The sequence below is a fragment of the Podarcis pityusensis genome, assembly GCF_964106645.2.
Source record: "Podarcis pityusensis genome assembly, chromosome: 10".
Taxonomy (NCBI): domain Eukaryota; kingdom Metazoa; phylum Chordata; class Lepidosauria; order Squamata; family Lacertidae; genus Podarcis; species Podarcis pityusensis.
Genome location: NC_138035.1, coordinates 31,888,369 through 31,912,597, shown reverse-complemented (window position 1 = coordinate 31,912,597; position 24,229 = coordinate 31,888,369). Strand labels below are relative to the sequence as shown.

Sequence of the window (24,229 nt, the reverse complement as noted above, 5' to 3'; positions counted from 1 at the left end):
CCTGGGAGTTGACTCCTGGCTGGAACACATACAGAAATCAACACTAAAGAGGACACATTCTCAGATGGGTGGATGACAGTTCTCAAGGCCATTGGCCCCAGAATCTAGGTTGAACTGCCGTGTCAGCAGCCACCCAAATAAGGCAGGAGTGGAGAACCTTTTTCAGTCAAAGGAGGACATTTCCTTCTCTGCAATCTTCCAAGGGCCACATGACAGTGGGGGTGAAGCCAGAGGCAAAAGTGGATGAAGCAACAAATGCAAATATTTAGCTTTTGTACAGTGAGCTAGTTTCTACACACACTCACACAATTCTGTCTATCCTCCCTCCAGAAATTCAAGTGACATTAGCAGAGTTCAAGGACACATTGCAGCCTGGCAAAAACATTTGGGGTGTTAAGCACAACCAGTGAAGGTTACTGCCTGGGGAAAGTTCCAAGGGAAAGACAGAAAGGCCTGGAGTGCAGAATTCAACCCCTGGGGCTGAGGTGCCTCAATCCTGCAATAAGATTTCAAGCTCAGCCAGAGGACAGGAGATTCATAAACTTCTACCAGAATCAAAATGAGCACATGGGGTGATGTATTGGAAACTTTGCCACATTGATACAGAAGCCCGATGCTGTGAACGCAAAGTGTAAAAGCAACTTGGTCTGAGTGGATGCAATAAGTAGGCAGTCATCTATCTATGGGAAGATCAAAATCCCTTACTGACAGAAGTGTGCAATGATGACAGTTCTAAATAGCTCTAAAACTTTGCAATCCTATAGAGAAAAGTGAGGCAAACAGCAAAGTTTTGGCTGAAAGGCTAAGCATCTTCCAAATCTGTGGATGTGGACCAAGCTCTGACATGAAAGATGCTTGCTTTCACTTAAAAGAATTTGACAAGGGTTACCATCCTGCATGTCTTTGGACTTATGACACATCCTGAAGGTCCAGAAGTGGCCAAAGACCTCAGTCTTCTGGGGGATAGTGAAATGCTTAAAAAAATGCTAAATGCACAAGGCATTGAGTACCAGTTTATCTCTTTTCAGAGGAAGATTTTGGTATTTTCCTCTAAATGAAGGGACTGAAGTTTAGAAAAGAAAAACACATTTGGGTGTCATGACTGGATGTTGAGTCGTGGGAGGAACCAGCTGGGGAGCCTCCAAGACTCAGAGCCCAGGGATTGGTGGTGGGATGATGATGAGTGGTCAGAGGGAGCAGACAGGAAGGAGGTGTCAGAAGCTGAAGAGGAAACAGGGCTTAGTGAGCAAGAAAGAGTCTGTGGCAGAGAGCAGTCCAGAATCAGAGGCAGAAGTGAAGGCTGGAGAGGTTAACAGCCATGGTCAATGTAAAGGGCAATTCAGTTCCCATAGAGGACAGTGTAGTAAGCAAGCTATGGAAGACCTCCATAGCACAAGTGACCTATCGGTTCAAGGATACCATCCCTGCCATCAACAACATGAGCAGAACTGAAGTGGAACAAAGCTGTGTAGCTTATGCTGCTTTGGAGACTCTGACCTTGGCACTGAAAGCAAAGACAGCCTGCTCCAACAACATTCCCTGTACCTGAAACAAGTGATTTTGTGTGTCTGCCTAGTGAAACATAGACAGCTGGAACCATATGCATTACAGGTCCCTCACCAAGTTAAGGAGGTAGTCTGCTGCCACAAACTGAACACCTCTTAAAAAGTGCCAGTTGCACCACAAGCACACGCTTGAGAGTGAGGCATGCACTGTTGCAGAATTAGCCCAAAGGTTTTTTGTTTTTTTTTAAAAAATCCACTGTAGAGAAAAAAAGGTGAAAAAGATGAAGTGAAGGAAAAGAAGGGTCTAGCTCATATGCTCTCTCAGGTGTAAGTGAAAGTTTCTCTTGCTGCAGTGACCAGAAAAAATGGGAGCCACATTGACCTTTTTTGAGTGTGCACACTGAGGGTTGGGGGGTTAGCTTTCCATCTAAACCCCTTCAAGAAAGTGCTAAATGCTGCTTTGTGAGGATGAAGTCTGTGGATCTGCACAGACAATATGAAGAACTGCATCTTCTTGAGACCCCACCCACAAATTATTCAATACATGTTCCTTGTCAACTTTCAAGGACCTCTTCTGACAGGAAGGGTCTAGCTGTATCTCCCTCAGTAGTTTCTGACAAACATCCCATAGCCCTTTTAAGAGAGAGAGATAGAACATTCTCTTTTCTCTCATTGAGCAATTATAACATTCTCTCACCTAAAGGCCTTATCATATCTAGACTAGTAATGCTGTGGAACTTGTTCATGGGCCAAGCAATAAGAATGCTAGGAAATTCTACTCACCAGAGGCAAGCCTTGAATCCTGTGCCCCCCACCCCCTGAGTGAGCGGGGTGCTGTGCTGCTCCAGGGAGAGGATGGTTTTGGATTACTCAGACCAGGAGGTGGGCGGGGTAGCCCTGTAGTGTTTCTTGAGGAAATATTGTTTCTCCACTTGTTGGAGAGATGAGGGGGATTGGGTCCTATGGGATCTGGGGACCATGTTGATTTGTAATCACTGAACTTTGCTACAACAGAGGAAAGGAAAAGCCAATCAATTAGTGAAAGTTAATACACATAACACAGATCATCATAATTTTAGTTTTTGCCAACAGTCTGTCGAAGTATATTTGCATGTGATCCAGGTTACACGCTTTTGCGACAATATAGTACACGGATCTGAAAAAACTTCATCAGGGAGTTATTTAATACGTAAAAAAAAGTTACACTGAGGAAAAAACCCAGGCAACTATCTATTGTACAAAGCATTACTATATATGCTTAAATATCTCAATGTTTTCCAGCTACAATATAAAATGTGAGCTAGGTGCATTGAGAATGGAAACCAGATACCTGAAGTGCTATGAACATTTGTGAAGGAATTGTCAGAGGCACTGTAGGGCCAGGCACCAGGTGAAGGCAGCGAGGTGTTGAGGGAAGAATTAGACCCTATGGCATAATAAGGAAAGGTAAAGAAAAACATTATAGATGAATAAAGAATTTACGTGACAACTGACATTTCTAGCAATGACAATGAATGGCAGAAACCTATTGCAGATCCATGTATTTAGTCTTAACATAAATTAAACCATAGCAACATCTGCATCTTCAAACTTTAGAATAGAATACAGAGCAGAATAGGGTTGTTTGTATTTGCCTACTGCCATTAATACAGGACAGGGGCATTTCCAGGGGGAAATTGCTAAGTGCAAACAGGGTTTTAATTCATTCTCTTGGTTCACCAATGCTTACCCTCCAGATAGATATTTTCCTATTTCCCCCTCTAGCTAAGTCTAAAACTGCAACTAAGACTGGCTGGGGGGAAAGGGGCCTGGCAGAAGAGGTTATAAGGAAAAATAATTGGCTGTGTAGAGAGATTAACCACCCTCAATTTTGCTGATTCTCCCCTGCAAATGTATCCCTGCCCCAACGTATAATCAGCAAATATGTATTTGCTGATCCAACTTGTTATTCCAGTTATAATAGTTGCAAGGTAAACAGAAATTGTATTATGTAATAAATATACCTGTGGTGTTGTCCCGCAGAAGTTGGTGATCAGTATCTACAATGGGGGATGTGGCTGTACCCCCCAGCACACTTCCTGGGGTCACATAGGGATCAGATTCAGGGTCAATGTTTGGAATACCTTTCCATGGCACTCCTGGCTGAAACTCTGAAACATAACAATAATCAGTATTTCAAATGAAATATTCAAGACTTAAAAGTTGTTAAATTCTTCCAACGAATATGAGGTGTCCAAGAATGTGTGGTGTCAAGTTTCTAGTTCTGGGGTCTTGGGAGATCAGTTTGAGAGTGCAGATAATGTTATTAGAGGAATCTAAAGGCATACATGTGCTTCCTAGTCCTTTATTAGCTCTTCCATTCCTTCCTACCCTTTCAAAAATAGTAATTAAAATGTTATTCTACATTCTGATTAAAAAGCATACAAATTAATATTGCTACTATATGTGTGTATGTAGTCAATCAGTCACATTTTTATTGTCTGTAGCCAATTGCCATTACAATATAAATCACAAACAATAAAGATGCCAATTCAAGAGTAGACTTAAAACACACCTATTTTCAAAATTCAGGGTGGTGGTGGTGGTGATGATGATGGGAGAGAGACAACGCTTGGTGAAGTCTCAGAAATAAATAAATTGCTGTACAGTCGTACCTCGTTTTGCGGCCTGGATCTGTTCTAGAGCCCCGGCTGCTAGCCAAAAAGGACGCAGGGCAAAGTGCTGCATCTGTGTACGGAGCGCTTTGCGCTTCTGCGCATGCGGCAAAACTGGAAGTAACCCATTCTGGTACTTCTGGGTTTGCCGCAGATGTTCGCCGAAATGGACTCTAGACAAGGCGGATGTTCGCAAGAGGTATTACTGTATAACATTCCCAGTGGTCAAGAGTAGGGCATTACTGTTCAGTGTAGCAACTTTATCCTAATGCTAAACCTCCTCCAAAAATAAATTATACAAAATAAAAAAGTGCTTAGTTCATGTCATTTATACAGACCAAAGAAGTTTGGTTTCTTTAAAATGGAGTTTACACCTCTGAAACAAGTTTTACACAACCTCATACAGGCAAATGGTCCAAAATCTGAAAAAAACCCTCTTACAATGCATGTTTGCACAGCACCAGTCTGCTGTGCATAGAAAGCCATTGACAGCGGTGACACATTGATAGAAGTAACAAATTTTATTTTATAAGCTGGGATGTAACATTTATGAACAGTTTTCAAGCACACTGAAATTACCTGGAGGCCAACTGGCATTGCTGGATTTGCTTCCAATCTTACTTGTTGGTGGAGATTTGGCAGGTAACCAACTATCTCCAGCAGGACCTGTGTGGCTGCCCAGTGGGTCGCCAGGGATTATATCAAATTGGTTATAGGGCGATGCCCCTCGTACTTTTCCAGGGGGCACAATCGTCCCTGGAAAGAAGAGGAAAAATATTATTTTGACAAAAGGACATCATGGTAGCAACTGAAACAGGACTCAAACCTAACATAAAAGCAGAATGGCAATTCATACCAGTTTCACTGTAACAATAAAGCCACTAGAGCAAGGGTCACCAACTTTTGAGGGCCAGTGGGCATGTTTGGAATTTTGTGAAAGTGTTGTGGACGGCAGTCACAAAATGACTGCTATGGAGGTGTGGCATAAGACAAAATGGCTGCCATGGAGGCATATAGGAGAGGACACACCAGTGCAAACAGGAACTGAGTGAACAGTCTCTCATGCATTGTGGAATTTGGAGGGGATATTTACCAAGACCTTTCATGGGTGCTACAGAAAATACTGAAGGGCAAACTGGTGCCCAAGGGCATCACACTGGCAACCCCTGCACTAGAGTAAGAAAGAAAATAGCATATATATAATGTAAGAAAAACAAGATACAAAATTAGAGGCCTTTTTAAAAAAAGGTTACCAAAACAAAAAGCCCATTATGATTTGTTCAGATTTATATATTACCTTTCCAAAGGCATTTGCATTGCTAACAGTGGCTTAGAACAATTAAAATACAACAATCTCACAGCAAAACAACAATACAGGAGAAGCTGCTGTCCTAGTGTTTCACTAGAGGCAAAAAGTGGCAATATAAATATACCTTGTAAAATCATTTTTGATAACGTAAGCTGGAATCTCTCACCATTTTTGTGCATATTGGCATCTTGGGAAGCTACAGATGGCAATCCATCCATCATAGAAGTCCACTGTTTAAAGCGAGATTCTGTTCCAGTTTCTTTCCCTCCTACCATGCCATAATCCATGCCACTCGAACCAAAACCTGTGAAAAACCAATGACAACTTGAGGGCCAAGGATTTCCCACCCCTGATTTAAGCTAAATTGCTTTATAATTATGCTTTTAAACCATATAGATGGCTGAGATGATGCAAATGCTCATCACTACAAGGCTGCCTTATGCTTTTGCACAAATAATTTTTGTAACATGATATCCTGCAATAAGCAAGGCTGTTTGAAAATAAAGCTAGTGAGTCAACATAACGCTGAAGTACACTCTGCGGAGAAGAACGGAAGCTAGAGTTCTATGTAGCAAGACTGATTCAGCAATTCAACTGACACAAACAACAAATCCAGTATTTGGGTTTGGTACACAGATTCTTAGCACTTAAGAAATCAAAACAGATCACAGGGTTTTAGCTATTTACAGTACTTACCTGAACTATATCCAGGAATTTGCCCTTTGGTTGGTATATCTGAGAGACTCACATTCAGACCACCAGGTACTATGCTGTCTAAATGTTTAGGCCCAACTGGATGGGATGGAGAATGTTTCATGCCAGGTTGCCTCTGTTGTGGCTGAAAGGCATTCACCATACGGGCAATCTGCAGTTAATGAAATAAAGAAGAATTTGTTTATCTTAGTACAAACAAGTGATTATATTTTGAATAGTGCATTAGTTTCAAGCAATAATAAAGATTTAATAACATCTTCTTGGTATATTGCTAGGCTTTATTGTACACCTCATGCATACATTGCTGATTAAATATTGTACCTGCTGTTCTTGCTGTTGTCGTACTACTTGGGAAATCTTTCTTTGACTCTGTAACAGTTGTTGTTGTTGTTGTTGTTGTTGCTGCTGCTGCTGTTGCTGGAGGATGAGTTGACAAGCCTGGAAGGCAAGTAGAGGAGGTAATGAAGGACTTTATTTATAGGCATTAACTGCTGGCAAATGAGCACTGTTCAGCAGATATGACTAGCATTGTAAGTTTTTTTTTTATAATAAAAGAAACTTACCATGAACGTTTTAGGCTATGGATGAGCCTTCCCTTTTACATCTAATTAGAAATAGTGGGATGATCCACACCAAGCACTTAAAGGACATCTAATGCACATTTAATGCACATGACTCACCTGCCAAAAGAGTCCTGGGAACTGCAGTTTTCCCCTCACAGAGCTATGATCCCCAGCACCCTTAACAAACGACAGTTCCCAGGATACTTTGGGAAAGTCATGTGGTTTAAATGTATGGTGTGCCTCTGCCCAGTACTTCTAGTATGAAGCTTGATTTACTGTAAAGGTAAGTACAAGTCATTGCTAGAAAGTGTCCCCTTCCCACAACTGCATTATGACTTATTTGTGCCTTTTCAACAACTAAGTATATATTTCCACAGATCTGAAGTACAACATTTTCCCAAAAAGATTAAAGCTGCAAAAACAGTCACAGGAGTATGCAAAATTCAGTCAGCTACTGTAGTAGGATAGTTACTTACAAGCTGAAATTGGGGGATCTGCGGAAGTTGGCTCAACATAGCAATCTGTTGAGGAGAAAGCTGGGGATTCATGTTGAAAAGACCTGGGTTCAGACCACTGTTAGGAAATTGCTTGAGCATGGAGGCAGAAACCTTAATAAAAAGTGCAAAGGCATACACAAGTCAAACCAGAAACTGACAGAACAACAAAGACATTTGTAGCAGGTCTATGCAAAAGCAAGATGTCTCTGTTGAAAACAGAAAGTGTGTGATCTTAATCATAATGAAATTGAACATCAACAAATAATGCAACAAAGGAAAAGTGAACATAAAGAATATGGTACAAACACATATAGCAATATGTGAGTACAGAAAGGAATCAAATTACTTGAGTTGGCTAGCTTTTGTTTAGCTGAAATTTTGAACAATGCACAAACATTTTGTACATTTAAAGAAAAGAGCTTGAGCTTAATATGGAACATGATTCTGGAGTTAACATATTCTATTTCAGTTTGTGGCAGGGCTCTGGTGGATGAGTAGCTTTAACAGTACATCATACAGAAATGTGTGCATGTATATGTACACACCCACCCACACCATTTGAAATGGGGTGCAAGGAGAAGAGAATAACAGAGACTGCAATGCACAAAGGAGGAGGAGGAAGGAGCAACTTGTTCCTCTGAGGAAGATGAGGTTTTTCTGAATGTGCAACAACATTATATAGAGCTCTGACAGAGTGAGGTTCTTGCTAGCCCCTCTTCTCCTCAGCTACATCCTTTTTACACTTTAGGATGAACTAAGGAGTGGGGGCACCATTGGTTCAGTATACATAATGTTAAAACACAGTTGATGTTTACCTATGGATTTAACATGAATTAGCAGCATCAGAAATAACAAAATGCATGTTTTGGCTTGTTGTTATGCAGACTTGGGCTCATGGTTTGTTTTCTTCAAGGGAACTATAAGTGGTACCCCAAAACCAAATCTTGGCTACCAATCATAGTTTGTTGCTCCCAACATGAAGCAGGAGAGGAGCTAAGCAGAGACCTTTGAGAAGCATGCACCAGCACACTGCTTGTTTGTGTAAAGCCATAATTAAACAAAGCTCATCTACCCACCTATTAGAAAACTTTCTAAGATAGCAATCCACACCCAACTAGGCTCTCTCCCTTACTTAGGTTCAAAGTCACACATCCCCTCTACAAGGACTTCTCCCTCTCATCAAAGAGCACCCATCAATCTCATGCCCCACTGCACTCTCATAAATACCAATTAAAACAAACTGGAAGTGGGTAGCACTTTCACTCTTGTATGGCACATCTGGATTCCCTTGTCACAAGTTTCAAACTGAAACCAAATACTTCTAACATCAAAAAGTCAACAGCAGAAAACAACGAATGCAGATGAAGAAAAAGCTTATGCTATTAGAAAGAAGACTGCAAAAAGACACTGTACCTGCTCTTTAGCTCCTGATGAGCCATACAAAATATGTAGCTTTGGGAAACGGACTAAAGCCTCTTCCCTCCACCAGATGTCCTCAAATCCAACTCCATATGTGGAACAACAGAAGAGACTATAACAAACCATCTACAAAGAAACTTTTAAAAATTGTTTACCTGGGGAGAAAGAAACTGGGGAGGCACCTGTGCCCGGATATTAGGTGAAGGGTTTAGCGGTTGCACTGGTGGGTGCATTCCTCTCGATTGTGCTGTGCTGTTTCCAAACAGACCTTGATTGCCACCCTAAAAATGAATGAATGAAAGAAAGTCAAATCAGGTTGTCAGTATAGTTGTTTATATATGTTAGCTGGAGCCCGGGGTTAATATAACTATGAGAATTTGTAACATGCCAATGGTAGTCATCCTTATTTCATCTTGATTCATTTGCCTGGCATTTTTTTCAAACACATTCCCTTCTAAGAGGTTTGATTGTATGCCATACACATTTTAAAGAGGAGAAAAGGTGCAGAGAAAAGATAAGCAATGTTTATATTTAAAAGGATTTGTCTTTTGTGTTTGAATACTGTAGATAGCAGTAATTATTACTTATTACATATAGCAGAAGAAAATATTAAGAACTACCTAATATGATGGACTTCATTGTTTTTAGCTGCTTCTTTATTTAATATGGAAAGTTACTCAAAGGTCTTAAGCAGTCCTCAAACTGCATTTAATCATACACAGTAAAGCAATTCCAATATTCTAAGAGAGAACGCGCCACTGCTTACACAGTCAAAACAGCACCATCATATACAAAAGAGAGGTATCAGCAGACTCAGGGGAAGGGAAACCCCAAAACAGCCCAATGGGATCTGAGCATGCTCAGAGGCCGTGTAATGCAGACTGTTTGGAGGTGTGGGGAATCGACTCTAAAACAGGCGTGGGGTGGTGGTGGGGTGGACTGGTGTCTGGAATTCAGAACAGGGAACACAGCACACTGCAACATTTTGTGCCAGGTGTCTCTTGCATATTCAATTTGAAAACAAATTCCAGTAGAAGTGACCTAGTCCCTTTGCAGGGATACATTCACAATACATATTAACCTTAGAAAAACATTTGTAGAGGTGGTTATAGCTTGTGTTGTTATTCCTAGAGATTTCCAAACGGACAGAACTGTTAGTCTCTTCTTCGGTTTCAAAACTGCTCTAGGATAAGTTAAGAGCAAACACACATACATATTTAAACAGAGTAACTACTGCATAAATGTAGTATGAAGTTTTAGTGCCAAATTTGTTTTTTAGAACAAGAGGGAAAGTGTTTGTTCTTCCACTGGGTTCCAAAATGTTTATTCCCCGACTTTTAATTACTTTCTTTGAGAAAGTAAACTCACAGACTGTTGTGAGGTATTAGTAAGGGATCAAAGTAACAGACATAAGCAACATATTGAATGTCTGGAAGGAAGCAATAAAGACTGGTGGGTTCCTGAATTTGAGATTTATCTTACTACATTTTCCATGAAAAAAACATTTAAAAAACAGGTGCAAAAACCAAGCTGACAAGGATTAACTATAGGATGCAGCCAAGAAGTAATATAACCAAGAATGTGACCTCCTTACTTGTCTAGCAGCGAAGTTTTGGGGGTTGAGCCCTGAGCCGATTGCCCCAAGGCAGACGGGTAGTGTGGAACCAGAGGGAGAAAGCTTGTAGTTGGGAGAAGGGGAGAAGGGAGAGCAGGGAGCCTCATCCCCAAGGCACCCATCTTGATTGGAGAAAGGCAAAGTCAGCTGAAGAAATAAGTAGCCAATCAGCAGGAGTTGGTTAGTGAAGCAACAGAATGCAAGAAGAGAGAGAGTGACCATGAATGACCAAATTATGCAAAATTAGTATGATTTTAACCATTAAAAGGATATGTTCCAACAAAGTACACTACTTACTTTGGAAATATGGACTAAAAGGAGACAAGTCAGAACAATCAGTTCAATACTTAAAAACCTTTACCCATAGCTAATGCTGCCCTGCTTGTGGAAGTGATAATCTTCAATAAAAGAGATGCAATATTTCTATTTGCTGACAAAATTTTATTTCTTTTCAGGAGATCTACAACTGAGTAATACCTAGAGCAGATGAGGCAAGCAGAAGAATTCAGGCAGGTGAAGAATAAAGAAATCTCATCAGAATAATATCTCGGTTCTTGGGCAAGTTAAAGATCTTCCATCCAATACATTATTATAAGCACTACTCGACTGACACTAGTATGTCCATCTTTCTTACAAAGCAAGAGAATGAACATCCTCGCATGGAGTATTTTGTTACCAAAAGCTCTTTAGAACCAAACACAAAAAATAAACACTGACTGATTCATTTTCTCAGGTTAACGTCCTTATCTGTCTCTGGTGCACAGTGTCAGCCAGCAAGGTCAGTGTAGAATGCTGAAATTCCTCACTCCCTGATCAGAAGAGAAAGACTGATAGCCCAGGAAGATGGAGGCAGTTTTGGTGAAGTGCTGTTGTTTTCAGCTTGAGGTTGACACTGGCTACTCTGGACAATACAATTCCCTACTGCCTATGTGAGAATCAAGCCATATTTAAGACAGCTTAGGGCTAACTTAGCTTCTGTTTCATGGAAGTGCTATTTATGTAAATGCAAAAATATGAAATAGCCATCAAAGTCCCCTCTTTGAGACCTAACTCTGGGGCTCCCTGAATGCTCCTCATTTCTAGAAATTATATTTCTGAGATATTCTGCTTCAGCTACCTCTATAATAGCCATTGGCTTTGTCATTCTCCAAAAAACAAATAATACAGAAACTTAGTGGTGACAAACAGGGCTTTTGAATTTGGCTGTGTTCTTTACAAGCACGGCTAGGTACAGAAAAAAACCCCCACTATTTCAACAGCCAGAGACCAGGCCAAACAGCAGACAAAAACCAAGAAAAGTAGTCTACAAGGGTGCTCCAAGTTTTTAAAGTTGTATACCTGATGCAATACTTGAACACTGAAATTCTTGTCTGCTCACACTAGAAGACTTTAGGGATGACTCTGAGCAAATTTATTTTGTGTAAGATTGTATAGGTATAGAATTTTGAAGGGTCCTTCAGCATTAATAACCTGATACACTTGATTCTATGGCAACTGCAATTTTGGTTGGAATCCTATCAAAAGGAAATGGATCAGGTACCTTCTTTCTGTGGGTAAATTCCTAGCTTTAGGTGATGTCAAAGAAACAGAGGTCTGAGATCTTCTCTTCTTTTAAGTAATTAAACAGAGGACATTATGGTTTTGTTATGTCAGGACCAAACCTACCAGAAGCCAGAAAAGAACAACACTAGGTACCATCTCAACTTGAGGATCTGGCACTGGTAAAAAGTGTATTACAATGCTGGGTTGATTATTTCTTGTAGTATTAAGAAATGACCCAGTAATTAAGTGATTAAGTGTTAAGTAAATGAGATACATCTTCTGGCATTAAAAAGCAGAGCAGATACCTTGGGTGGAGGGGGTCCATTGCAAATGGTTACAAAAATAACCAAGTTCTGAAATAATTTGATGGCTCTGAAGTTTCTTACTTGTGTTGACTAGAAGCATGTTTCTTGATTCCAAATGACACATGTCTTAATTCAGAGGAATTGGAAGCAGGACTTTTTAAAAGTTTAACTCTGTCCCAGTATGAGATGGCTCAGTTTGTAGAGTGTGAGACTCTTATAGGGTCATGGGTTCAGCCCCAAGTTGGGCAAAATATTCCTGCATTGCAGGAGGCTGGATTAGATGACCCTTGTGGTCCCTTCCAACTCTATAATTCTATGATTCTAATGAATCTTTAGGGAAATATATTGACCAGCAGTCCAGGTTCCAAATAAATCCATACTGTGTTTTTTCTAACCCACTGTGCACTGAGGGTATGGTTGCAGCAATGAGTGTCTGATCCTCAAATCTGTCACCAAAATGAAGCTGAAATTTGGATGGAACTTCTTTGAGAATATGTAAGTTGATTCTCCTCTAATTCAGTAAGTTCAGGGTCCCAGGAAATAGGCGTATACTGCATTGTGAATTACAACAGGGTAAAAACAGACAAAGGAACCATAGTTGAGGTCATGGCCTAGACCTGGAACAGCAGCCAGAATTCTGACAGAGATAAAAGGTACCAGCTAGGTTGAGCAAACTAGTGGCACAGGAAATGAGCTGAAATCTCAATGGCAAGCCTGAATCTGACAGCCAGGAAACTCTGGAATACAAGGTCCTTGAGCTGGAAATGGAAAGAGCAGCCCCAAGCTGCAGTCGCCAGAGGAACCAGGGCCTGACTCATTCTCCTTAGTCCAGAGATTTTCAACCTTTTTGAGTCCACAGCTCCCTTGACCAACTACATTCTTTCTGCGGCACCCCTATAGGGCTCAGGAACGCAGTTATGTCACCCCTTGCTTGAAGAGCTGGCAGCCTCTCACCCTTTTTCAAACACCCTCCTTTGTGGAGTGTTCTCTTAGTTTCCTCTCCTCTCCATTCTTCTTGGGAATCCTCCAGGTAGCCGCAGCCACCCCTGGTCTGTGAGGCACTATTTGCCTGGGATGCTTGTAGCCAGGGCTGCTGCAACAAACAGCTGTGCAAGCCTTTGGGAGGCAGAGATGCAAGAAGGCTTCAGAGGGAAGGAGGGAGGGAAGGAAGGAAGGAAAGAGGGACAGAAGCCTGTGTTGCCCGCGGCACCCCTGACCATCATTTGAGGCATCCCAGGGTGCCACGGCGAACTGTTTGAAAACCAGTCTTTCAGACCAACACAAGCAGAACATCTGATGGGAGCATATGGAGGGGTGATGGGGTGCTTGGCTCAAGGGCTGCCTCTATAAGGCTCTCCGGTCCTCTGCCAAGTAGGTAGCGCATGGGAGGGGTAATCAGGGCCAGGATATATATGTGAGGGGTTGGTTAAAACTGAGACTCCATGAGAACAAGCGATCAGCTCTCAGTGACTTGAGCAGGATCCTGACAACTCTGCATCTTATTGCTGTTATTGTTGATCTACATGTATGCTTAATGCCTGCCTTGTAGTGCCTTTTACTTCCCAATGTTTATGCTCTTAGATCTTGATCACAGGTTGGGACTCTACCTGACCTGCTGTCTCCATCATCTTCAGATTACTGATTTATGTGTCCTGTGGAATCTGCTTCCTCATAACATGAACTATTGAAGATAAGACTGCCTTCAAAAAAATGGAGGTCTTACCCAAAAGTAGAGAACAAAAAGGAACACAAACTTTGGCAAACAGACAATACAGAGATGGTAAAAAAGAATTCGAGGAGCACTATGTTAAAAGTACAAAGACAAACAACAATAAGTTCTTTAAATACATTAGTAGCAGGAGATCATCTAAAGAGATGGTTGGACCCTTGGATGACAAGAGAGTCAAATGTGTGCAAAAGGAGGATGAGAATATTGTGGCAAAGTTAAATTAATTATTTGCATCTGTCTTCACAATGGAAGATATAGGACAGAGTCCAGTGCTGCAACTAACTTTTGCAGGAGGAAAGTCTGAGGAACTTAGGCAGACAGTGGTGATGAGAGATGAAATTGTAAGCCTAATAGACAAAATAAAAACTGACAAATCACTGGGTCCACATGGCATCCACCTGAGAGTTCGCAAATAACTCAAATGGGAAATTGCAGATCTTCTAACAAAAAAATGTAACTTATTCCTCAGATAAGTTTTCATACCAGAGGACTGGAAAGTAACTAATTTAACACCAATCCTGAAAATTACAGGCCAGTTATCTTAACTATGTCCCAGAAAAACTGGTGGAAAGAATTGTTAAACATAAAATAATCAAGAATATGGAATAATAAGTCTCGCTGAAGTTGAATAAGCATAGTTTCTGGAATGCCAAGTCCTTTCTCACAAAACTATTAGAATTATTTAAGCGTGTCAACAAACATATAGACAGAGGTGATCCAGCTGACTGTGCACTTGGACTTTCAATTTACCCCCGAAAAGGTACCTCATCTAAGACTCCTGAGTAAGCTTAGCAGTCATGGAATAAGAGAGGTACTCTTTTGGATCAGGAATTGTTTAAGTAGCAGGAAGCAGAATGGGAATAAATGGACAGTTCTTCAAATTAAGAAATGCAGGAAGTGGATCAGTATTGGGACCTGTGCTTTTTGCCCTGTTCATAAATGATCTAGAGTTAGGGGTAATCCATGGCAGAAGATACTAAATTGTTCAGGGTCATTAAAAAGACCAAAAGGACCTCTACGAGCTGAGTGAACGGACTGTAAAAAAGCAAATGCAATTCTGTGTTAACAAGTATAAAGTGATGCATGTTGGGTGAAAACCTTACTTTCACATATACACCCTTGGGGTCTGAACTGTGAATGACTGACTAGGAATGAGACCTTAGGATCATAGTGGATAGCAGGGTGAAGAGGTTGACTCAGTGTTTGGCAGCTTAGGTTCAGGCTATCTGAAAGACCATATTCCCTCATATGAACCTGATGGGGCTCGCCATTAAGATTTCAGCCCCGTGTCACCCTCACAAGCATGCTTTGTGGGAATGAAGGAAAGGGCCTTCTCAGTCGCTTATCCCAGACTCCTGAGCTCCCTTCCTAGAGAAGTGAGGCTGACTTCCCCCTTGCTGTCCTTCTGCTGGCAGGTGAAGACAGTTCTATTTCAACAGGACTTTGGGAACCAACTATTTTTTGAGGAAAGGGCTGTTGCATGTATTAAAAGTATTGTCTCATCATTGTTGTACTTTTTAATTTGGCACTCAAGTCTTAGCAAAACCATCCAGTAACTTTTAGGGGCAAATGTTGGAAATGTACAATACATTCAGAATAAAAAGTTACCGTATTTTTCGCCCTATAAGACGCACTTTTTCCCCTCCAAAAATGAAGGGGAAATCTGTGTGCGTCCTATGGGGCGAATACAGGCTTTCGCTGAAGCTTGGAGAGCGAGAGGGGTCGGTGCGCACCGACCCCTCTCGCTCCCCAGGCTTCAGGAAGCTATCAGCAAGCCTGGGGAGCCATGCGGGAGTTCCCATAGGGCTCCCCACGCTGCGGATAGCAGCCTGCCACCCGGCGGGCGGGGCGCCCTGGAGCAGAGCGCCCCTCGCGCTGGGCAGACATCCGCAGCGTGGGGAGCCCTGCGGGAGTTCCCGCAGGGCTCCCTACGCTGCGGATAGCAGCCTGCCGCCCGGCACGCAAGGCGCCCTGAAGCAGAGCGCCCCGCGCGCCGGGCAGACATTGGCCAGCCCCACAAGCTCGGGGGACAGCGAGGAGGCGCAGCGCTGCCATACCGCTGTTCCCCGACCTGGTTTGGAGGCTGGCACTGGGGAGAAGGAATTCCCCCCCCCCCTTTATTCCCCCCCCCAAAAAAAACTAGGTGCGTCCTATGGGACGAAAAATACGGTATTTTTTTTCATACAAACACGATTGAGGACTCTCCTGAAGTGTTTTTCCAGAACAGTAATAATTACTCCAAAGATCACCCATGTGTTCAGTTCACCCAATTTCTTCTCATTTGCCCCAAACAAGCATTTTTTCTCTCCTCAAAGTCTCATAATAAAACAATGTATTTAAGTTGCAATGCTGAAATCTGATGGGATGTTAAAATTACATCTGGAATAAGCTGCAGATTTTTACAAGCAAAATGTGTCTTACCTTTTCAAAGTAAGGCCCACTATCTGGGGCTCCCATGTCTTTGGAATTAGGAGGACGAAAACCTGGCCGACTCTTTCTCATAATGTCATTAAAATCCCCGAGATTCATCCCTCGTTTATCCACATCAAATTTCTTATCTTGGAGACCACCTGAAAGGAAAAAGTGGGAAGTGGAAGCATTCATATGAGTGGCTGTTATAGGTTTGCGGCAACTCTTCATAAATTACTAAATGAAGTATTTTCCACTTATACTCATATACTACAATAACTACAAAAATTCCTTAGCGGCCTTATTATAAATGTATTAAATACATTTTTAGCCTACCCTTCATCATATGATCTAATGTTCAGCTATAATAATTCCTATAAAATCAAAGGAGCAGGTAAGAACACATTATGTCTTTGCAAAGACTCAGGCAAACAAGTAGGCCTTTACCTGCTGCTGAAACACCAGACATATTGGTGCCAGTTATACTTCCAAGGCAATGGCATTCCATAGCCCGGGGGGGGGGGGCAGACCTCAGAATATACTTGTCCTGATGGTGGGATGTGCAGGGAGGGCCTAGTTCCTAGATAAAGGGACAATGATTACTGTATTTACTCGAATCTAATGCTCACCTTTTTGGCCAAATTACGTTGCAAAAATTAAGGTGCACATTAGATTTGATGGGACATTTACATTTGCCAGAAAATCCTTTTTTTGGTTTCAAGGTTTTGAAAATTGAGGTGCAAATTAGATTCAATGGCATATCAGACTCGAGTAAATACGGCATTTCAGATATTTGGGTCTCAAGTCATTTAGGGCTTTGTAGGTGAATAATGGTACCTTAAATTCCATCTGGAAGCATACAGGCAGCCAATGCAGATCTTTCAGAATCAGAGTTTATGTGATATGAGCTAACATTCTGACAGAATGTATTCTGCATTACTGTCACTTCCAGACCATCTTCAAAGGTGTGCCCATGTACAGCGTATTAGAATCTAAATGGAATATTACTAGGGGGTGGGTAACCCTGGCAGGATATCTGTCCAGAAACAGACATAGCTGGCAAACCAGCAAGAGTAAAAAAAGGCACTCGCACACTGGAGGCCCAAGGACTTGAGGGGCACAAAATGTGCTAGACCAGTGTCTAGAGGCAGCAATGGGGGCAAATAAAAGAAGGCTGAATCCTGACACCCCCCCTAACTTTGCACCTGCTGTTTGTGGGTGCGTTCACCTACCCAATTCCCAGACCCAAGAACCGGGGCTTCTATCTTGTCAGGATTCAGCCTTCTTTTATTTCCCCCTATTGCTGCCTCTAGAAACTGGTCTAGCACATAGCCTCACCTGACTTGAAATGAAAATGAGAAACAGAGCTGGATATCACCAGCATACTGCTGACACTGCAATCATGCTGGGAAACATCATTTTCTGAATACGTCCCCCAGTGGCTACAAATAGACATTAAAGCACATGAGGGGCAAGATGGAACTTTGCAGGACCCCATGCCTGCATGGGGCTAAGCAGAAGTCCTCTATAACTACTTTCTAGAATGAGTTCTGACAATTTAGGTAAGTTATCAGTCTGTTTCTCCTTCAAGTGGTTATAATTTTACAGAGCTCTGTCATGACAATCTTCTCTAAGACGGGGAAGCTTCATTTAGTTAAGCTGTTGACAGAAAAAAAACTATGATTCCACCCACTCAGACAAGCAACATCCTAAAAGCATCACTACCTGGCAGTCCTGCTGATCTTGAGGCCTGCAAGTTTCCCCAGTACTGAGCAGGAGAGAAACATCAGCTGTGGTTTACTGACTGCCTTTCAGGCCACAGACCCTCTTCCCAAGACCCTGGAGGACCCTGAATGCCGTCTGTGCTAGCTAGTATAGAGAAGGTAGATGGGAGAGGCCAGCAAACCCAACTGCACATCACTGCCTTACAGCCCAGCTGACTGTGAGGCTTGTATTTGTTAAATGGGAAATATTAATTTATGTTGTTGTAATTTTGCTTGTTTACCTTGAGATAATTTTTTTTATTTGTTTATGGGTCTCATTTATATACAAATTGTTTATATTGTTTTTCTGTTTATTTTCATTTGCTCCCTGCACTGGGAATGAAAACATTCAATGAAGAGTGGGCTATAAATACTGTAAAAACACACACACAAAAACCTCCCTTCATACTACCACTAAGCAAACCAGTTTTTCTTTCTCCACAGTAGGTCTTTGACATTTTCTCTAGAAGTCCATGAATCATTATGTACTATTCAACAGAATGAAACCCAGTTATCACAAACGGACTTCATGCAAGGACGGTCTGTTTATTAATGCACTCAGTAACCAGACTTAGTCCCTTCCCATTATCCTAACTCAAACTTTCATTCTTTCATTGTCATCAGCTACACACCAAATTATATAAAAGGTCCTTAAGCTGTTCTAAAATCATTTTGCAAAAGGCCACATACTGCTTTATTATACTGCTTTCAAAGCCAAGCACTTCAGCCTCATGAACCAAATCAGTTTTTCTTATTGCCATATTAGGTACACACCTACTGATAAGTCCATTTTACTGCCTGGAGTGTCTTCAGTTTGATTCTGGAAAAGAAAGAGAAAAAACACTAGAAAGTATTATGCTGTTCAATATAAAATCCAGTATTTTTTTTGGGGGGGGGGCATGCATTTTATAAATTAAAGAGGTGAATTGGCAGGCTTAAAAATAGGATACTGAACTAACCTTGAGCATAGCCTTTTCTAATTGCTGGTGGTGATGTGTGTCCAAAAATACAACCAGAAATGTATGAACCAATAGCACAGAGAAACAGAGAGAAAAATAGCTGGACAGCTGCTCTGGACACAAACCTCTCTATCCTGACATTTCTGTGGTCAAGGGATTATATTCTGAGAACAGCAGCCAGAATGTTACTTCATCCTCAAGATGCATCTAGTCTTAAAATGTGCTGCCAAGTAATCCTTGTGTTGGCAGTATGGGACAGGATGTTCCCGTAACTCTGGAAAGGTGCAACTATTTAACCCAGTGAGCTGGAGTTTGGATTGACATGGTATTTGCTACCAAACCCTGGGTGACTCTTAGGAGTAACATAAGCATTATCACAGCACTACAATAGCTTCCCTCCTAATTGGCTATTAAAAAAAATACGCCATATGCCAAGCAGTGTGTTCTCCAACTCCCCCCCATAAAGTCCAGCACAGAAACTTGTCTGTGTTCTCCTCACTTACAGTAGCTTAGAATGTATACATAATACACTCTGTGTTTGATCTAAATTTATATTACACACTGCTTTCAACTGGATTGCACCTATAAAACACTATATAAATAACTAAATAAATAATTGAGGATCTCGGGCCAAATTTAACTATCCGATTTCACTAGCAGAAGCCAGTGCAAAGGTTCCCACAAATCCTTTCTGGAGGGTTGGGCAATGTCCCGGAGAAGCCCATAGGTGGAGAAAAGATATTGCTCCATCAGTGCAAGCATTTCTGCTTGCCCAACAGAACTATCTTCTTAGTGTTTTATTGAATTCCACCCTGTATCTCATCCAGAAGGCAAAAGCTTCCTAGCTTGGTCACCTGTAGACAATACTTATTCATGGAGGTGCCTAGGACAGATAGCTGTTTGTAGTCTGTTAAATACGGGTCAGTAAACAGTTTATATAAAACATAATTATGACATTTTAAAAGTCTTACTAGTAATCCCATATTTGACATCTGATCAGATAAAGAATTCATCCACGAATCACTGCTTCCTCCTTTTAACGAACACTAAAGCAAAGAAACAATTTATCAGTTTATTTCACCATGCAGTGACTAAGAATGAAAGCTTAAAAAAGCAATTCCCTGTTTCAAGTATCAAATGTCATAAATAAACCCAGTAAGCTTTAGACATGCTGCTCAAGCCTTGGTTCTCTCTTCTTTAGTGAAAGGGCCTACCTTACAGTGGGGGCTGGTTAGGAAGGTTTATTAAAATACTAAGCAGATTTACCAAATACTGTTACTATTATTCCTTGGAAACTTAAGGTATACAGAATTTAGGAAATGGAGCAGATGATAAATTGCTGCAAGCTCTTCAATCTCTTTAACAGGTTTATTCTGTTAGCATAATGTCAGTAGGGCAAAAGAAATATCAGAACCCATAATTTGAAGTAATTCACTAAGAAATAACTCCATGAAATACAAACTTAAAGGATTAGAACAATTTAAAACCCCAAGGAAGGAAGGAAACAAAAAGACAACAATCCCTGCATTTACTGGTTGGCATGATTCCTTTAACTTTAGCACTGAAACATGTTAGCTAAAAAGAATATCACACTAGCCAGGCCCATAAACCATCTATCAGCTGAACAGTACACTTAGGGTTGTATCCAGTGCTGTGCAAGCACAGCTTCACTCATACAACAGGACTTCTGCTTTCTCTCTTCAACATCATCAAAATCTACTGAGGGTCCCCCAAGCCTACAGAGCTGATTTTGAGGTCATATGAGGGGCTGAAGGGACAGGAGGGGAAAAAGAAGCACAATTGTGCACACAGAAGTCTGTTGTGTAAGTAGAGCTACAGCATTGGATCCAACCCCTCATATTCAAAGGCGAACATATCAGTCTAACAATATAAAATTTCTTATGTAGATATTTATTTATTTAGTACACTTATCCTGCCTTTCTACCATCATGGAACTGAATACAAGGGGTTCAGTAACTGACCAGACACAGAGCTGCTTAAGTTTCAGCAAGGTGGCTGCAAAATGTGCCCTCAGATCATGCCCTGGGGTATAACTTGTGTGTAGTGAAACAACTGCAATCTCCAATCTCCATGCAGTAAAAAAAGGGACAGTTACCTACAGCAATTTCCACATGTTTCCTAACGTAGGAAATTCATCACATTTGAAGAAACTCAAAATAAATTCAGCTTATCTTCTTTAAAAAGCTACAATTTCATTATTTTCTTACTTTACAAAGTTGTTAGGTAGCTCTTTTAGCTTTGTAAGTGTCGATTTCTCATACCTTCTGAAAGTGAACTAAGATGCAGGGGAGAATTGGGCTAGTTTTTGTCCTTGATATGTCCACTGTTTTATGCTTTTGCTAAAAAGTGCTAAAAGTGTTTTTGCCACTGAAATTATCTCTGATTTTAAGCTTTCAGTTACTTACAGCTGAAGAAACAAATGTTCCCAGGTGATGCATGTAATTAATACTACACCAGCCTTCCCCAACATGATGCCATCCAGATCCTTTGGACTGTAACTCTATTCCACTTACCACTGGCTTTGTGGTTGACACTGATGGGAGGTGCCGTTCCAAACATCTGAAGGTATTAGACTAGAGAAGGCTGTACTGCACCGAAACCAGTTTTTAGTTGGGCAACCCATTAAGGATGTCAACGCACTTTGCTCCCCATCTTACTCCAGACATACTTCACCTTCCTTGGTAATAAAAAATGGCTGCATGTTGTATAACTCCCCTCAGAACTTCAAGAAACATTTCAGTGGATGCCTGTAGCCCAGCTTGCTGATATCGGAGACTGATGTCAGCAAGTGAAATAAGAAACATAGGGCATTTTCTGCCAAAATGCGCATACTGATTGAAAAGTATCCACGCCTGAAGACTTTTGCAAACCCCAAAAGATACAAACAATGATGTGTTGCATTCAACAGTAAAACCAGTAAAACTGCATTCAGCAGCAAAGCCTGCTTATGGGCTTCCCACGAGCATCTGCTTAGCCACTGTGAGAACAGGATACTGAACCAAATGACTCGATTCAGCAGGGCTATTCTTAAGTTAAGCAGTCATTACACGTGCCATCATTCAATACCAACAGATGTGCATAATTAAGATTATTTATTGCTAGCAGTTACCCTAAAAGGTTTGATGTTTCATGTATCTAGAGAAATATTGCACCATATAAGCATTTTCTCACCTTAATCTGTGGTTTCTTTCCTCCTTGTCCCCAGCTTGTTGAATTATGGGAGGAACTGCTTCCCTGAGAGCCTGCTGTGTTCCAGACTCCTCCTTCCTCCTCTTCTTCCCAGCTGGAATGCCTTGTTCCTGATACTGGCCCATCATTATCCCCCCAACCATCTTGAGGTGGTTTGGAACCTTCGATGGGGAGGAAAACATTGTCAAAAGCTAATCACAATTATTAACTCGCTTGACTTTATTATACCACATGGCAAAATCAAGGGGTTACAGCAGAGAACCTCAACCTTTATGGCCCTGGGGCACATTTGCAAGTTTAAGAAACTGCTGTCAACACAAAAAAATGCCTATGTTATAGAAGAAGAAATGACAATGGTCAGAACCTTACTCCCCAAATAGGAAGAACACCTACACACCACAAAACAAAACATGAACATACAGGCAATGCCCTCAAAAAAGGCAAAAAAATCAGAAGATTGTGAAGGGCAGGCTGCCTTAGTGAGCCCATGGGAGCCACAATGGAGACAGCAGAGTTATTCCCCCCACCTCAGTATTTGCTGAGAAGTTAAGTCTCCTTGTATTCAATACGAGTTAGTTCAAAGATGTGTGCATAGGATAACAGCCTTAATGTTTTCTGATTTGGAATAAAGGAGACGAACAAAAAGACACCAAATATCACAAGACATAGGTCTGGGTGTTAATGAACAGAAATAGTTTTCAGTTTCATATGCTACAGCAGCAGTTATAAAAACTGTGGGGTTTTTTCAAGTAAAATATTCCTTTAGCTGCATTATCAAGGAGAACCTCTTTTCTACAGAACTGTAATACTACATGAAAGGAGAATGGTCAGAAGCTTGCAAATAGCCACAAAGAAACCCTAGAACAGGGGTGAACAACATGGTTCCCTCCAGATACTGCTTGGAAGTCCAACAATATCTGAACAGCACCATGTTGCATGCATCTGCACTAGAAAACTGCCCTTACTACTAGTGACTAGATATCAAGGTAATGGCTAATTTGCAGTCTAATTCTGCTTAATGTCATGCAAATATAGAGGTACGATACTGGCACTGTAACTTTTAAAAGCCCCCAATAGTATTACTGTATTAATAATTTCATCCACTAGAGATTTCTTTTATACTACACTTGTCTTAAAGCTTAAACTTTTGTGTTCCAATTAATGCACTAATGAGGATTCAAAATCCTGTAAGATGCTCTTCCAATAGCAAACTTGAAATACAACACTATGCTGATACGTAACCCTAAAAGTTCAGCTTCCTAGAGTTGGAAAAACTCACCTATATATATGCACAAAATAAAATTTGTAACTTCTGACCACCCAAGGGCATTACTTTTCAAGAAACCATAAAGGGGTAGCTGTCATGCTCCCCTCATTTCCTCACATTTAACAATATAGCCTTTAGACTTTGTTTTAGCGAGATCTGTATTTTGTTGAAAGAACAAAGTTTTGTGACAAAGTGCATTAGAATGATAGGTTTCAACTACCCCACCATGCTAGCAGAAGCTAGCACAAGGACTCTTGCTAGTGCAAAGAGCCTCCCCCCCCCCCATTCTCCTCCCCTGGGCCTCCTTCAATTCCGCCTCTGGAGGGTTGGGTGAATCCCCAGAACACTGAGCATGGAGGGGAGATAGTTCCTTCGGGCAGGCAAAAATGATTGTGCTGATGGAACGATCTCCTTAGTGCTACGTTGAATTCAACCCAGTAATTCTAACGTAGTAAATAATTTTATACCTGTACACTATAAATTAGTAGGAGTGCAGCCACCTATATTAATAACTACTGTATTGGCCCAAATATAAGCTGCACCCAAAATAAGCCGCACCTTTATAATGTGGGGGGAATACCCAAATATAAGCTGCTCCATTCCTCACTGCTCCTGATTGCATACTTTGGGGGGGGGGGGGAGCCATGCTGCATTCCTGGTGGCCCTTCCCCCTCCTTGCTCTCTCCCTTCCCAGCCTTGGGGGAGAGGAAGGGGACTATGCACAGGGTGCCCCATGCTCCTGGCTGCATACCGTAAGGTTGCGAATATA

At 41.4% G+C, this 24,229-nt stretch overlaps 1 protein-coding gene across 10 annotated transcripts in view; it reads right to left on the bottom strand.

Moving 5' to 3' along the window:
• Positions 1–24,229, bottom strand: part of TNRC6B (trinucleotide repeat containing adaptor 6B) — a 102,025-nt gene that overhangs the window by 16,084 nt on the left and 61,712 nt on the right. For 8 of the 10 annotated variants that reach the window (XM_080971360.1, XM_080971355.1, XM_080971352.1 and 5 more), the window contains 14 exons: positions 22,176–22,354; positions 19,955–20,029; positions 18,799–18,844; positions 16,274–16,422; positions 10,256–10,423; positions 8,817–8,942; positions 7,222–7,353; positions 6,504–6,620; positions 6,165–6,333; positions 5,635–5,772; positions 4,739–4,915; positions 3,509–3,655; positions 2,836–2,931; positions 2,289–2,510 (listed from right to left, as the gene is read on the bottom strand). In XM_080971360.1, coding sequence (XP_080827486.1) covers positions 2,289–2,510; positions 2,836–2,931; positions 3,509–3,655; positions 4,739–4,915; positions 5,635–5,772; positions 6,165–6,333; positions 6,504–6,620; positions 7,222–7,353; positions 8,817–8,942; positions 10,256–10,423; positions 16,274–16,422; positions 18,799–18,844; positions 19,955–20,029; positions 22,176–22,354 — 1,941 coding nt within the window. The remainder of the gene's footprint in view (positions 1–2,288; positions 2,511–2,835; positions 2,932–3,508; positions 3,656–4,738; positions 4,916–5,634; positions 5,773–6,164; positions 6,334–6,503; positions 6,621–7,221; positions 7,354–8,816; positions 8,943–10,255; positions 10,424–16,273; positions 16,423–18,798; positions 18,845–19,954; positions 20,030–22,175; positions 22,355–24,229) is intronic. The other 2 variants (XM_080971353.1, XM_080971361.1) reach the window with 1 other exon arrangement.